Consider the following 17,050-nt stretch of genomic DNA (forward strand, 5'->3'; position numbering starts at 1 on the left):
AATACTACCAGTAATAATGCAAAATAGTACTAAACAGTACCCCTTCTTGGATCGCTCATGCTCACATGTTGACCAGTTCGTTGATTTTATTCAACAGTCTATTCCCAGATGGACAAGGGCAAAATAATATACTAGTACCTCAATGCGCTATACAGAAAGTATATGTTATGGAATCCATTTACCTTTTATCATCATTATCAAGGCAAATCGAATAATATTTCTTGGTAAAACAGCACTCATTTATAACCTTGAAGCTTTCTGACACATGATTACGTAACCTATGTCCCGGAATGAGCTACGGTATACAGTACCTCAACCGGCTTATTCCCTATTGCCTAAATGCGATATCCATTTTCGCATCGTGTCTGTCTGATAAGACTGGGGTCCTGGGCTACTGGCAGCAAATTCCATTGATTCCTACTACATTCGCGTGCACGGCGAACGACATAATAAAGACAGAAAATCTTCATTAAAGGGCGGTATGTGCAAGATATGGGACTCATAAGCACAAAGATGGCGGCTTTGATTGTTTTGCAGACCAACGACTACAAACCGAGATGCCACTAAGCTTTATTTATGTAATTACTTTAGTGATTGGAAGGTATCAAAGGAGTCACCCGTGGTAATTAGTGAGTGCACTTTGCGTCTAGATCAAACCCGTTCTCGCGATTTCCATTAGAAAAGCACATTGGATTGTGGGAAAATCAATGTTTGTCAACAAAGAAGTCGCACATGCGCGGCGCGACGACCACCACCCTTTAATCACTGCGTCATGCAGCAGGTACACTGAATTAGATTTGGCCGGTGTTGAACTTAATCCGAGCGTTTGATATTAAAACAAACCTAAAATTTATATATCCATCCAAAGATGTGATGGGGTTAGCGGAGATTTGTCCGATAACAGTACTATATGTGAATTACAAAATAGCAACGAAGTGTTTGGCACAAAGAATATATACCACTTTGTCTGAAACTTTGACAAGCTTTGACAAAAATAGAATACATTATATAAATACACAAGCGAGATTCGCCCCAGCTGGGCTACAAACCACGGTCCCGGGAACACAGCTCGAAATAGCGTGTAGCGAATGCGCCCTCACAGTGACTAGATGCATATTCGCAATTTGAATCTATGACATCACTACATACATAATTAATAGGCTATTTTGGGATCGGTTGATTTATTAGCTTTGGATCGGGGTTATTTATCTTTCACTCCAGTCATGTATTTATGCTCAGCTAATTATGGTTAGTTAATTAAATATTGTCCAAGAACTTATTCCAAATCAGTTGGTCTTTAGCGATTGACCATTAGTTAGGTTTTGAAAACAAAATTACAGCAACAAATATTGGCAGGTTGGGTTTATAATTTTATTTGAACATTTATCACAATGAACCGCCAAGTCATAGCACATTTTCTTAGACATTTACTCCATGAAACGTAGAAGTTAATCAAATTTGTGTGTGAGTGGAAAATCCATCGATATTTTGCATAAAATACAAAATACGTTTCATATGAGAATTAAAGCCTTATACATGATTGTGTACCAGGTTGGTATGATTGATGACATGACCCGTTCGTCCTCTCTGCAATTGTGTTATCTCCCAACTAATAAACAATCAATCATATAATCATATATTTTTAGATGAGTGGGTTGTGACATTAATCTTTCCAACAATAATTTGCGTTTTATTTTAGGTATATTTAGGGTGGAAAAGTGTAATATTGAAGTAATTGGTCTGATTTAGTGATTTAGTCTCACATTCAAGGCATACGATGCAGAAACAGGTTCTGCGGTTTCTTATATTGCCAGTCAATGCATATTAATGCCGTAACATACAATTTCTTCAAATCACGTCTTATGGAGTTTTCTCTGGCTCTAACTGGTATGTTTTTCTCACTGTAACAATATTACCTTTCTCTGTACAACGAGTTTAATTTAATTTTTACAACGCGTTTGTTTTTTCTCGTTGTGTTGAGTTTATTCATTAGGTACTAGATATGTTTTCAAACTTCCCAGCCAATACGACGTAAGCATTTAGCTATCTGTCATTACTGTATTTGATTGCATTTCCTTCATTTATAAATATTTATATATTTCACTATTCCAAATAAAACAAGGGGTTTCAATTGGCCGATTGAATAACATTGGAACGTTTTCAAATCATGTTGTACACTGTGCTCGTTGGTTGTAATTAACTGCCATTGGAATTTATAAATATTGATAAAGCTGACGGAATGCCTTTGTTGCGCTGAGCGTAATACTCAAATAAGAACAAATACAAGTAAATGGAACTGAAGGTTATAATACCCAGAATGAGACATGTCACCTTCATATATAATATATCGAGTAATGTAGTTGTTGAATGTTGAACAAACAGTTGTAGTATATCATATGTCCAATTTTGTTATCACTGACGCAGCTGACAATTCACACTGACACAGAACACACAATAAGTAGTGTAGTCTTGTCAAAAAGAAAGAGAAGCGGCAATTGTATGGAGTGAATTTATGAGACACTAACACTGCATTGGATCTCGTCATGTGTTATTACAATTATTGTTATTATTACTATTTCGAGCTACAAGATACCGCGATGTCATTATGTACTCCCACACTTCGCTGTGTCAACATTACCTATTCATGCAAAGTAAATCATTTACGAACGTGACATACTAAAGACACGCAGTCATATTTTCCAGTGTGTTTCAGAGTGTAACTATAGTATGTTATTCCACTATGGATTCAACTATTTTTTTATGCATACAATTTTAAGTGAATACTAAGTGTGTCGACCCAAAAAGTATACGTCTATCGGGCTTGGAACAGTTTGTGCAGCGAGTCAAAGCAGTAGACTATTGCTGACCTTCTGCAATCCTTAAAAACTGGCATGACATCTTACAGGTGAGTGATCACTATCAGTTCAATCATGTCGTAGAAGTTGGCTTCTGAATTTATTATAATTCTTCACCATTTCGAATCTCAGTCGCCAATGCTGCACGTGTTCTATGTCTATGGGCCGTGAAAGATTCGCGTGCCATGTTGTCGCCATTGCAGCACTTCAAGTTTTGTGTCATAAAACCATATAATCAACAGTGTTGTATAATAATGTGCTTACACCGTTATAACCCAAATACATGAAAATACTTGATTCTCAGGGCGAGCATCGAGACGTTTTCACCGTCTGGTAACTATCACGGTGAAATTGCTAAAACGCGCACCACTGTACCATGTATTTCTATGGACTCTGCCCGAGCTGCTGTGGAACGCCGGTCGAAGAGCCGGTGAAAATAGCTAAATTCGAGAAAACACAAACTCAACTTTGAAGTAATTCTGAACAACCAAATTTATATATGTTGCACATGCAAGGGTAATCGTTTTACACTATTCACGGGAACAACTATTCCAAAGTAGCATTTTCTGATAGTTTTCGGCCTTTGTTTTCACCGTGATGGTTACCAGGCGGTGAAAATGCTGCTGGTTCCTGATTCGAAAGGCGTTCTACGCATGATTTTATTGCATTCAAAGATGTTCTATTTCAAGCTAGTTGAAATCTTAAACTACGCAGAAAATTTCGAGCATAAAACACCAATGTTATTATGTGATTAAATTACTAGTATGTATGACATTAATATTTTACTCACTGAACAAATTTCACTTAAATGTGTGATTAAAAAGCAACTTAAATTGTTCCGTGTATAAACACTAGTGTAAAGAGGCGGCGGAGCGCTATTTTAGCCAAAAATCGGCTAGTAAGGCGTCATATCATTCTCCTTCCCAGAGTTCCTTGCGGTTAGATCACCATATAGAGTCCGATTCTGAAGTGAAACAGTTTGTTCAGAGTCTAAATGGCAATTCCAATGGTAATCCTGAACTTGAAGTTTCACTGAAAAACATTTCAATGATAAGACCAATTTTGAACAACTCCACATCAGATTTTGCAAACAAATTTTGGGTGTCAATAAAAAAGCAAGCAACCTGGCTACTAGAGCTGAACTTGGTAGCTACCCAATTGTTATTGACATATGTACCCAAATGTTCGATTATTATGAAAGGATAAAATCAATTGGGAAAAAATCACCTACTGCACTGTGCATTCACTGTAGACAACAATATGAGTGGTAATACATGGTCGTCATTTATTACCAAATTAATAAATATAACAAAAATTAGTGATGATTCAACTGACTCAAAGGAATTCAAAACTATTATAAAACAGATTTACCAAAACAAAGTCTGGTTGCCAACTATTAATAAACCTGAAAATAATAAATTACGGACCTACAATAAATTCAAACATACGTATGAATTTATAACACACAATCAGCTTTACTAAGTTTAGAATTTCTGCCCATTCATTACCAATTGAAAGGCTGCGTTTTAAAGGAATACCTCCAGAGGAAAGACTTTGTACACTTTGTGACAAGCAGGCTATTGGTGATGAAGTTCATGTTATTTTCACTTGTAACAACAGTGACATTTCCAAAGCTCGCGCTGTTTTTAATAAATAAATTCTCTGTCATGACTCCACTAATAGCGAGCTCTCAAGCCAAGGTATTGGGCAATTGCTTGGAACAAAAGATAGCTTTATTGCCAATAGCCTTGCCAAGTTTATTCATTCCATTTTAAATTATTTCTAAAACTTGTTTCTTTGTTGTTGACCATGGACAATGTATTGTAGATACAAAGTATTGTGTCAAATAAATTATCTATCTATCTATTTATATTTCTAGAAATAGAACTCTGCCTGAGAGATTGGCGTCATATGGCAGACAGAACTGCGCTGAGACAATGTAAAACCATTGTTTTGAGATAAGCTAATCGTGTCATGCAGAGGCGGCGGCACTAAATTTTGTATGGAGGGGTGAGATCTGCGTGCCCCTTAAAAACTGATTATCTTCTGTTTGTATTTCATCTATCTTCTACTTTTGTTTCTTTATCCAACTGATTTATTTAATCATAGTTGATAACGAAACAGAATATGCACTGTGATAGAAGGAGTATGTATTCTTATGTTAGGAAACCAGACTGTGAGATAGCGATCTTGTGGTCATGGACACACTGTGTATGTCAAAGTATGCAGTAGTGTGAGTTTCTGTAATGTCGCAGTACTGTCGTGCATTAGGGGATATTGATTGATGTTGGTGAACATGTAAGCCAGTCAATGGTGGGGGGGGGGGTCCCTTTAAAAGCAACACTGCGATAAAGACCTTTCGTTTTCGACATTGTGAAATTGTTTAGTTTTTATGCAGAAAAATACAGTAAAAAATTATTTATTAAAGTTATTGTTTATACATGAGTTGTTGGACACACTACTTAGTTTGTAATTTCATTCAGCTTCTTTCAGTCATAATTCAAGACAAATAAAAAGCAAAAATATAGAGAACATAGAAACATTTTCTGTAATATTCTTGTGTAATCGGTGACAATTATTTATAGGTGCACAAGAAATACATTTCGTTATGAATTATTCTTAATATAAATTTCTGAATTATCTTGTTAAAATCATTTTTCTTCGTTTCTTTTTTTCCTTCCTAAAAACGAATAAATTTCAAAATGTTGAAATCGGAAAGTCTTTATCGTAGTTTTAAAGCTGGAGCAGTTGTTTAGGACATGAATGACTCATATGGACCAACTCGGAATCCTAAACGTTAGGAAGGAGGAACTATCAAGGAATTGTCTACTCATACACTAGCTAAGGACCACGACCACTAGTACCACGATGGCTGTGGAAACCCCATACATACCAAAGCTGCTTTTAATAAACGTTATAAACTATAAATGGACTTAGCCACTGTATCAGTATTGTGGGAACTGTACAGACGGAGACTGTGGACATCCCGCCTTTCGGGAGAGTTGGTTGCAAGGAATCCTGTAACATTAACCAGTGATCTTCCTGTAACCCAGGATCTCCCTGGACAAACTCATTGACTGACTGGGTAAAAGCTGGATGAAATAAAAACACCTTTAGTAGGAGACTCGGGACAACACAACTGCTAAGTTTTTGAGACCCCAAGTTTTACTACCACTTCTCTGGTTGTATAAGTCAATAAAAGACTGGAAACGTGCATCCTAACCTGAAAGCGAAATTATTTCATATATTCTCGTTCAAGCTCAGCTATGCGTCCCACCCCATTACAAGGCATAGTTTGGACAAATACTAAGTAATCTTGAACTATATCAGTACACTACCAAGGAAATCGTACTAGATCTGTTACACGTGGATATAAAACTCAATTGCCGCAGTTCCTCCTCTCAGTAATCACAAAAAACTAAACTACATCCTGTGGTAAATGTAATCTCAACGGTGAATACGTTGACTGTATTCCCAAGGTGTAAGCATCACTTGGCTCTCTGCCTCGAAGTCCTCTGATCATTTCGATGCATTCATTGAGATATGGATCGAGGTCACCCCATGAATGTATTGATACGTATTGATGTATGTACTGAGATGTTTGTCTTCTATTTCTACCATTGCTGTTTACTTATCTTAACGCTGTATTTGTTTTCAGTTTAATATTTAATATTTTTATCTACAATCTGAATTTATCGAATATTATAATCCGTGTTTACAAGAAGTTCTACATTAGCTTACAATTCCGTTCTAAATGTGGAACTGTTGTTATCCCACAAAGTGTTATACTGCAAATTTATCAAACATATTGACTTTACGCAAGGATGTTGTAGTCCTGTTTATCATTTCTTTCTCTTAACTCTAGCGGGAGGTGTTGCATAATGAAAACATCTTGGGTAATCAGAAACATTGGACACTACTTCGGATTCATCATCGGATTTACTTTTGCTACAGCTTTATTCATCTTTCTGCAGCTTGCTCCAAACATTGTCGTCAACGAACCTGATACAGCGCTGTGAGTATTCATCATATAATACAAATTGATTAGGAGATAACTTTCCAAACATTGCGTATGAAATATTGTTTGCTTCTTCAGGAAAACCATTTCAAGGTACATCAATCAGAGAAAAGAACAATGTCATAATTTGTTATCACAATAACACACACAAAAAACCGTTTCTAAGACAACTAAGCTTTCATGTTCTTTAGTAAATATAATTTCTCCAATTTGGTTTTTAAATATAGTTTTTAAGTGTAAATAAACTGAAAACAATGGCTATTATCCTTGAGTGGTTCCAACAACAAGGGAGATAATATTATCCCTGAGGAGTTCCAACAACAAGGGAGATAATATAATTTCTGATTGGCCCAGCAAGATAATATTATCCCACGAGTTGTTCCAATAACAGAGATAGTAATACGTAGTTATATAGTAATTTTTAAAATTTTCGTAATTTTGGGTTAAATTGTGCTATTTTGATTATTATTGCATTTTCTGCCGGTGAAGTGAAATATTCATGGTCATAATAATTCCATGTTGCTAGAAAACACTGTTCTAAACAGACTTACCTTTTAACCCTTCAAAGTTCACAATTCTTGCCAACCAAACTGTGCAAATTTTTATTTATTTTACCATATTTTCTTCTAATATTTTGTATCAGAGGAACATACAAGTCTTGATCAAATCTTCTGAAACACTCACCATGTACTCAACTATTAACTATTAACTAACTACCCAACTGACCCAACTATTTATCATGTACAAACACACACATATATGTGTGTTATTTGTTATAAATATTCTTATGTTGTTAAGGAAATTCAATTTGATGGATATAACGGTTCCCGTGCCCGTGTCAACAATATCAAGTGATGAAGTTTACATGAGGAACATACTCGGAGTGGATGGACCTCTTGAATTTAGTAATTATAGTGCTGCTTGCTCAAAGGATCTTGTAAAGTTGGCATGGGAACGACCATATGCTGTAACCAACACGGAGAGCTCGGTAATTATGGAATTATGTCATTTCTTACTATTGATGCATGAGGACAATCAAAGATTTCGATCAATAATTAATTTATTCAATAATTATAAATATATGGATAAAGCCACAACTTTCGAGGTTTAAAACAAAGGCATTAAGGGCAGCAGGAGTTTGAATATCCTGTTGCACGTTGTTATGTAAATGTTAGTTTTACCTGTCATTTCGCAACCATATAGTGTCTGGCGTTTATTAGACTTTTGCATATAGTTCTGCATATAGTTTTGCATTACAGTTATACATAATAATAAAGTCACATTACCATATATGGTAATCTTATACATTAGTAAATGTTTTTATTATATCATTGATTACACATGTTTCTGTAATATTTCGGAGGTATTATAGTTATGCATATTAATGAGGTCATGTGTCCATATATAGTCTATCTGCATAGTAATAAGGTAAAATGACAAATATGCATCTTAGTTAGTCGTACCTCTTGTGAAATTTATGCAAGATGTACCCCTGTGTTACACTAAAATCCAAAGAACAAAGATGCCATCAAATTTATTTAAATTAGTTATTTGCAGATATATATTTTGAATGGTATTAGTAGTAGTAACTAGTAGTATAGTTTGAAACAGAACATTTTATAACATGTTCATTTTAAGTTACAGGTAGCTGGATAAATTTTCGTAATGCTACACCAAACATCCGGCAACCCTTTATGATGGGACAGGCTGTTTTCAAGTGTAATTTCAGTGTTAAATATGGATATATATTTACATTGTTCTATTTTATACATGTCATCATTTTTTATTACTTTTATTATTAAATTAATACCATGTATTAATCAATACCAATTACATTTGTCGTATCTACGATCAAAAGGGTTCTAATCGTAGGACCGATGTACAAATACGTCGAGCAGACTCCAGTATGCAAATCGCACTCAATAGTAATGGATCTATTTGATAATGAGAAAAACTGAAAAATTATTTTTTAATTGTAAGCAATTTTGAAGTTAGTATAGTAGTTGAACAAGCTTCAAGCACAATTCGCCTAAAGGTTTTTAAAGTGACTGTCAATCATTTGAAATGGTATACATAACATATTAGCACAAAATTAATACATTTGGTAACGTTTGTGTATATAGTAAGCAATGAGTGGGTCATTCTAGTTATATTTCCTATGGCGTACAGACAAGTGCAACCCCAGAGATTGCGGAGTAGGACTTTAAATATCTTCCCAATTTCTTGTATGTTCACAGACGTGTATGAGTAGTTTCCGTAATTCGCCAGTCTCTAATTCGTGGTTTAACAAACGATTCATACCAAATATGAAGTTATTGATAGAAAAAGAAGACATCAATAGTTGGGCGGAATTCTCAAAGCTTTGTAAGTGTCTTATCCCGCCAATTGGGTACAGGAAGATCGAGAGGAGAGGTACGGTTAACAGGATTATCTCAACATTTTACTGTGACATAGAATAATGTAATTCATTTACTGTAGTGACAATTGAAAGATTCAAACATATAGTATAGTACAGAGGAATAGCCAAACAAACAAAGAAGTTCACTGATTCTGTTTTAAACATTTTGGATTTCGGCATTCCCATGATGTATCATTGGAAGGAAAAGATGTATAATAATAGACAGTACATGGTCGCACTCCCGCTGTACTGTTTTCGTGCATACTTTGAGGTATCCTCGTAATAACCTCATAGCAATGTATCTATGCCGCCTTATGCAGCTGCATTAATTAAAACTACATTGCCCTTTTTAAGCAACATTATTTTACAATACCACTTATATACATTGTTAAAAACCTTATCATTTTAAAAATGACAATATTTACATCACAAGACAAAAACACGTCAAAATCCTTGCAATAACACTACCAAATCAGTCGAACATTGTAAATGTCGCAAATATTTATATTATGACTTTTTGTATGAATATGCATTGGTTGATTTGTTTATCTTATGTTTATATGAGAATTCACAGTGTAATAATGCATGTTTATGCAGGACTAATTCATTTGGTGAATAACGATAATTATACATCAACCCCAGTCCTAACACGATCACCTGGAACGTGTATCAAGTGTGCCGTTGTGGGAACAGGTGGTGTTTTAAAAGGATCAAAACAAGGAAGAGAAATCGATAGCTATGATGTTGTGTTCAGGTATGACTCAAAGAAACTTATATTTACGATGGAGTAAATTTTAAAGACATTGACTGTTATACTGTTCATATATTGTGAAATATGTTAATGCAACTGGGAAAAAATGTTTGGCTTACAGTTTTGCCAAATGTAATTAGAAAGTTGACGAATGACTATGTGCAGTAAGCAATTATACGTACATTTTTGGGACATTCTTATAAGAAACAATCATGTAACCAATTAATGATTCATGTAAACAGGACAAATCGCGCACATCTCAAAGGATACGAAGACGATGTCGGAACCAAAACCACATTCTATACTGCTTACCCTGAATCAATAATGATGAGTGATATAGAAGACATAGAGGTAAAAATCCTAGCATAGTCTTCAATAGACAAGTTTCGTTTTATAGTGTCATTAGCCGGTATTCGTGTGAGAAATGGGGAGGGGGTAAATTTCCAATTCGCGTAATTTGTCCGCTGCCCCCCCCCCCGGTTCCCGGCGTTCTGTTTAGCTATCGGATGTTTACGTAGCAAACAATACCCCCCTCTCCCGAAATTGAAACGTTGTTACACCAGAGCGTGCAAGTTTATAAACGAAGAAAATCCTAACATGTCTATTCATCTATACATGTATTTACGATAACCCAATCATATGTCAACGTGCATCGTCGAAATTCAAAACAAAAGTGATTGACACCGACAGCAGGTTCTGAATCTATTAGTTTGCAAATGCTATACAAACATTTATCCATAATCCTTTAGTTTTAGTGTATACTATTTTGTTTATATTTATGAATGATTTTGTATCAAGTACGCACTTAAGGAACAACAAATTCGCTAATTCGTGACATAGAAGATAAATATTTATTTGTTTAACACTTCTTTATTCCAGAATGCATATTTATTGGAGCCATTATTTACAAATTATATGGTGTCGTGGCTAGAGATGTTTGTGAATGGAAGCATACCCACTATGGCAGAGTAAGAACCTTTCTATTTTTAAATTACTGAATTACTGATTCAGAAGTGTTTCAAGTCATCCAGTTACTTAATGATAAACACACACATGTAATTGATGAGAATTGGGTGGTATATCGGTTAGTGATTTGTGCACATAGCAGTATTGGGTGCATTATTCCCAAAATACTGGTAGACTGATTCTCACAGTTGTATTTACCGTATTACCTTATTATGCTTAGGAGAGGATCAGATCATTATGTTATCATTCAGATTGTATTCTTTATTTTCCTGTTCGTTTTCTTCAGACTTTTTTTCATATATATTCTCATTCATTTGCGAACCATGTTTGTTGTATAAGATTTGGCATATGGGTTGCCAATTTTCAAGAATTGAAACCTTCTTAAAAATCTCAATACCACGAAAATCCTGACATGAAAACTTATTATTCATAAATTCGGAAGTCGTTCCATTTAACACTAATTGCAAAAGAACGAGGTAATACATGATTAAATCTGGGAACGATTATTTTTCCTAGGCTGCTGAACTGTTGATAGCAATTGACAAGAAGTTTACAACTAATGTTTGCGTATGTCTATTTGGAGTGGATAAATTGCTAACAATGTAAAATCTTCTTAATTTTCTTTACTTACTTTAAATGTGTGTACACTCATTACAATTAAGCCAATTAATTATAGTACATGCAGTGTGTAGTATGATTGAATACCTGTGATGGTGGTTACATTATTATTCATTTTAAACAGTAATAATATCATGATTATTTACCAGATCACTTAGAGGTGGTCCAAGAAGATATTCGAACAATGGGAGTTTTATACAACCTCAGAATGTACGTATCATTCATCCAGATATAATCAGACATTTCCAAGTTAACTTTTTGAATAGCAGAACTGGTTATCCGTCAACAGGTAATAGTGCATGCCAAGTTATTTCTTCACGGAACAATGTTTTAACCTGCTTCGCTTTCATTTAGCCGCCGAAGAGATGTTTCTGAGCGATCTTAATGTATTTTCTAAAATATTTTTCGTTTTTTTTTGTCAGGTGCGATTATCATAATTGCCGCAATGCACATGTGTGACCAGGTAAAAGTATACGGTTTCGGTCGTCATGGTAACTCTTCTCTACATTATTACGACAGTGCTGACGTAGGCAAATATGTCTCAAGAACAAATCACAATTTTCTCAACGAATGGGAAGTATGGAGTAAACTGCAAGATTATGGAGTGCTTAGTTTTTATCAACCAGAAAGTTAATTTAGTATGCACAAAGTGATTATATGACTGACAATACAGATCTCTTGTGGCAAAATATATACAACTCTCTGTGAGAAAAAGCGAATCTTCACTTTAAGAACACTATTCAATAATTGCGACAAAATGCGACACGGTCAATTTTGTTTAAAAAGTCTGATCAGGCATCATATTATATATGAACAGATTAATTTGATTCGATAAATCTTATCATTTAAGATACAAAATAAATTCAACCTATCAAAACGATCGGAATTGAACACGTTTTACATCCATGCAAATACAGACTGTCAAATATGCCACATAATAGTCTCGTATAACGAATACAATTGCATAGCAATAATTGTGTAATAATACTGAAGAGAAACTGGGCAATGATATTACAAGTTATCGCATCATCAAAGTGAAATTTCAAACTGTGCATGAACACACACTGGGATTTCTTTAAATGCATACGAATTAGGTAACTTATCTCTGTGGCAGTTTCCAGCGACGCACCTCTGCATTCTCCAAGAATGGAACTTTGATCGAAAACGAGTCATAAAGAACATCGGGCGATAATATCAGTCAATTTAGAAGTATAACGTTGGCTTTCGGAAAGCATTTTCGCACGTTTTGTTTTCATTGCTCATGAATTTTAATTTCAGCCAATCAAAAAAAAAATACCTAAATGCAAGCAGAATGTATATCACGTAATTATCTATAAGCTAAATACAGAGAGCTTCAATGTTGCTGGTACAATTTGTTGTTATTGCATTATTTCCATGACAACTATAATGATAGAAATACAATGATGTATTAACAATATTTTCTTGTAAGATGTCAACTTGAGAATAAATGAAATGTATATATTTTTATTTTGCATATGCAAGTACAATTTTATCAGTTTCATGAAATCCGAGAAATGTTTAGGCTATATTAACTTCTATAACTAGCTCACGTGACTATAATTTAATTTGCATGTTACCATATTGTTATTGTCTTGTGTAAATGACTGTATCTCATCAATAGCTCATTGTATGTATTGATACAGTTAAATGTATGTATGATATATGAAAAAATACGACGGCAGTATACCTTTTTTTTACCCCCCAATCAGTCACTATTTTTCTATTTGGTCACATTACTGGCTTTTCAAATTCACAATTTTTTTCCGGCAACATTACGTGGAAAAATGGTAAATATATTTAGAAAGTCTGTAAAATTAAATTGCGTTGACATTTACGTATAAAGTAGATGACAGTATGTAAGAAATTGTTAAGATTACGTGGAAAGTGTTGGATGAAAAATCAAAGGAGCTGAAAACTGGGAAAGTGAAGTCATATGGAGAATTGTATTTGATATTATGTTATTTGTATTTGATATTATGTTATTTGTATTTGATATTATGTTATTTGTATTTGATATTATGTTATTTGTATTTGATATTATGTTATTTGTATTTGATATTATGTTATTTGTATTTGATATTATGTTATTTGTATTTGATATTATGTTATTTGTATTTGATATTATGTTATTTGTATTTGATATTATGTTATTTGTATTTGATATTATGTTATTTGTATTTGATATTATGTTATTTGTATTTGATATTATGTTATTTGTATTTGATATTATGTTATTTGTATTTGATATTATGTTATTTGTATTTGATATTATGTTATTTGTATTTGATATTATGTTATTTGTATTTGATATTATGTTATTTGTATTTGATATTATGTTAGTTATGCGGAGAATCTAAACAGTTACATAGAAAGTCAGTAAAATTGTTAAAGCTATATGGAAGTTAGCACAATAACAGGAAAAGTCGGTAAATTTGAGTTGGAGATCGGTAAGAGTGCATTGAAAATCAGTTACGTGGAATGTCAGTGAAGTTTAGTGGAATGTTGCTTGGAAAGTCACTACAGTTTTGTAGAATGTTGATATGGTTGTGGTGAACATAAAGTACCATTATGTGGAACATCAGTAAAGCATGTTCCTACTCAAGATCTTGACTGAAGGGGTGGGGGTCATGATTTGAGCGACCCCAACATCTTGTGAGCTGATCCACCCAATACCATAAACGAATCTGGCGTTTAACATTAAAGTCTGAAGAGAAAGGGGAAGGCAAACCTTGTGATAAAGTTGCGAAAGTGGACACTCCAACGAGTGAACTTTAGTCGAGGGTTATACGTCATTCACACGGGTGACCAACTGCTTGCTGTTTTGTTCTAATACGACACTCACACTAGCTAGTTCTAGGTTTATTCAGTTGTTATACCTGCTTGTTAATAAATACATATATTGTATTTATGTGATATGTTATAAATACATATAAATAAATACATCTCTCTCTCTCGTGTCTCATCGATATCAACCTTGCTGTGGTGTGTGTAGTGCATTTTATCAGCTTCATCTCTTACTAAGCCACGTTTACTGTTGCTGGAGTGAGCGATATTGCTGGAGATGAGTAACCATACCAAAACAAATTTGTGTTTTTGTTCTCCATTTATATAATTGTATTTAATTATATCAGTCTTAATTATCCCTGTGTTACACAAATGTAACTTTAAACTGCTTAAGAACCCGCACAAGAGATTGTAGAAATATTGATTATTATTAGGTTTTTTGTGTTTGTTAATATTTGACCCGACCCTTTGACCTTATGATAAGTTCCATAAACTTACAGCCTCATGGCGCAACTATTTGAGGGCTGAACCAACTGAATACATATCATCACACCTTTACATAAATTTGGTGGTTCGAGGAACACCTAATAATGAACGTACAATACAGAGAGGGTAACAACAATGCGAGCAATAATGCATGTAACCACAAATATGTTTTAGGACTCTTCTTGGCCGAGAAGGCGCTGTCCTACACCAGTGAGGCCCAAAGTGTGTACGACTTCATGAGTTAAGGAGTATTTCTTCAAATAATATTCGATGTAGTTGACGATAGCTAAAAGACGATCCTGTGGGCCATCAAAGAAGGCTAAAATGGATAACATGTATATGCATGGAGGGTTCTTCTTCGTTACAAATCGCAAATTTAATTGCCTCTACTGCTCACCATACTAGTGTCTAATGACTGGCTAGTCAGAATTGTTTTCCCTCTGCACAGCAGAGAATTAGCTTCTTAAACCCATTTTCCAGACAATGTTACAGGCTTTCTATTCAACTGTACCTGCTTTTCATGCAACTTTACAAACTTCCCAAACATCTTCAACTTACCCTCTCTCATGTACCATTATCCATTGTCCATGTACCTTTGGCCACTTTCTATGCATTGTTACTTACTATACATGCAACTTTACCGATTTCCCATGCAATTTTACCCACTATCCATGCAATTAGACCAACATTCCAGACTACCTTTTCAACCTCCTGTATAGCTTTTTCGACTTTCATGCAATCTTTCCCTAGGTTTCCATGCAACGTTTCCCACTTCACCCAATTCACTTCCATGCTTCATTACACTTCAGCAAGCTTCCATGTAACTTCTCGCACTTTTTAATCAACTTTACCCACCTTCTATACAGCTTTACCGACATTCTCTGTAGATTTCCCAATTTCCCAGGCAACTCAATGCATTCATTTATGCTATACGAATAGTATTTATACTTTGCACAATGTTATAAGCAAATTCTCTAAACTGTCCATGTATTTGTAGCTGTAGTATGGCTCCATGTTTGCTGCTCTAAGGTTAAGTGTTAAGTGAAATGCCGACAGATTGTCGTATTGTGTATTCTAGTGTGTTGCTATTTTGTTTTAGAGTTTTGATTGAAGTGTCCACAGGTTGTTTACTGTAATCTAGTGTGCTTCTACTCTCTAGCAGAGTTTTGATTGAAGTGTCCACAGGTTGTTTGCTGTATTCTGGTGTGCCTCTACTCTCTAGCAGACTGTCGGTTGAAGTGTCAACAAGTTGTTTACTATATTTACAGACATCAGTCATGTGTCATTAATGGTCATTCATCTAAAGAAACAACCGTTCGTTATGGAGTTCCCCCAAGGATCAGTACTCGGCCCCCGGTTATTCTCAGTCTACATCTCATCACTTGGTCAAATTATTCGTAACCACAATCTTCATTTTCACCAATATTCTGATGACAATCAACTTTACCTTTCTTTCACCAAGGATAACATTTCAGCTGCTACATCCCAAATTTAAAGTTGCCTATTCAACATCAAGGCTTGGATGGTTAACAATAAACTACAGCTAAATGATGGTAAAACAGAGATATTGCTAATTTGATCAAAATTTCACCTCTCTCCAAAACCCCTTGCATGGTATCAACATTGCACCAACACTCGTTAAACCGGTTGAAGCAGCTCGCAACATTGGTGTCATCTTCGATGATTCACTTCAGTTCAGTTCAGTTCAGTAAACACATCATCAGTACATGCCAGAGCATATACATGCATATCAGATGCATAGGACTCATCCACCAACATCTATCTGAGTATACCTGCCTTAAACTCATTCACTCTATCATATAAACTTGTATTTATTATTATTATTATATTATTTATTATATCCCAGTGTGTTGCTACTCTCTTCAACTTTACCGACTTTCTATGCAATTTCGCTAAATTTTCGCCCACGTTTAATGCATCTTTTCCTATTTCCAGGCTAATTTATCCAATTTTGAAACAAGTTATTTCTTTTCTAACCAACTTCACTCATTTGCTATGTGACAAGTTACTCATTACCCACTTTACCTACTTTCCATGCATTTTTACTCACTATCCATGCAACGTTACCGATTTTCCAAGCAGTTTTACCAATTTTCCATTCAATTAGACCCACTTTCCTTGCAACTTTACCC

General features: G+C 34.7%; 1 protein-coding gene across 1 annotated transcript; it reads left to right on the plus strand.

Moving 5' to 3' along the window:
• Positions 1 to 6,736: 6,736 nt before the first annotated feature.
• On the plus strand, positions 6,737 to 12,240 carry LOC102803687 (alpha-N-acetylgalactosaminide alpha-2,6-sialyltransferase 1-like). The gene is made up of 8 exons (XM_085490852.1): positions 6,737 to 6,870; positions 7,672 to 7,861; positions 9,111 to 9,285; positions 9,869 to 10,025; positions 10,265 to 10,373; positions 10,902 to 10,990; positions 11,756 to 11,895; positions 12,029 to 12,240. The coding sequence occupies exons 1-8, from the start codon at positions 6,737 to 6,739 to the stop codon at positions 12,238 to 12,240; spliced, it is 1,206 nt and encodes a 401-aa protein (XP_085346978.1).
• The last annotated feature ends 4,810 nt before the right edge of the window (positions 12,241 to 17,050 follow it).

Source organism: Saccoglossus kowalevskii, chromosome 16 (genome assembly GCF_978046115.1).
Source record: "Saccoglossus kowalevskii chromosome 16, keSacKowa6.1, whole genome shotgun sequence".
NCBI classification, from domain to species: domain Eukaryota; kingdom Metazoa; phylum Hemichordata; class Enteropneusta; family Harrimaniidae; genus Saccoglossus; species Saccoglossus kowalevskii.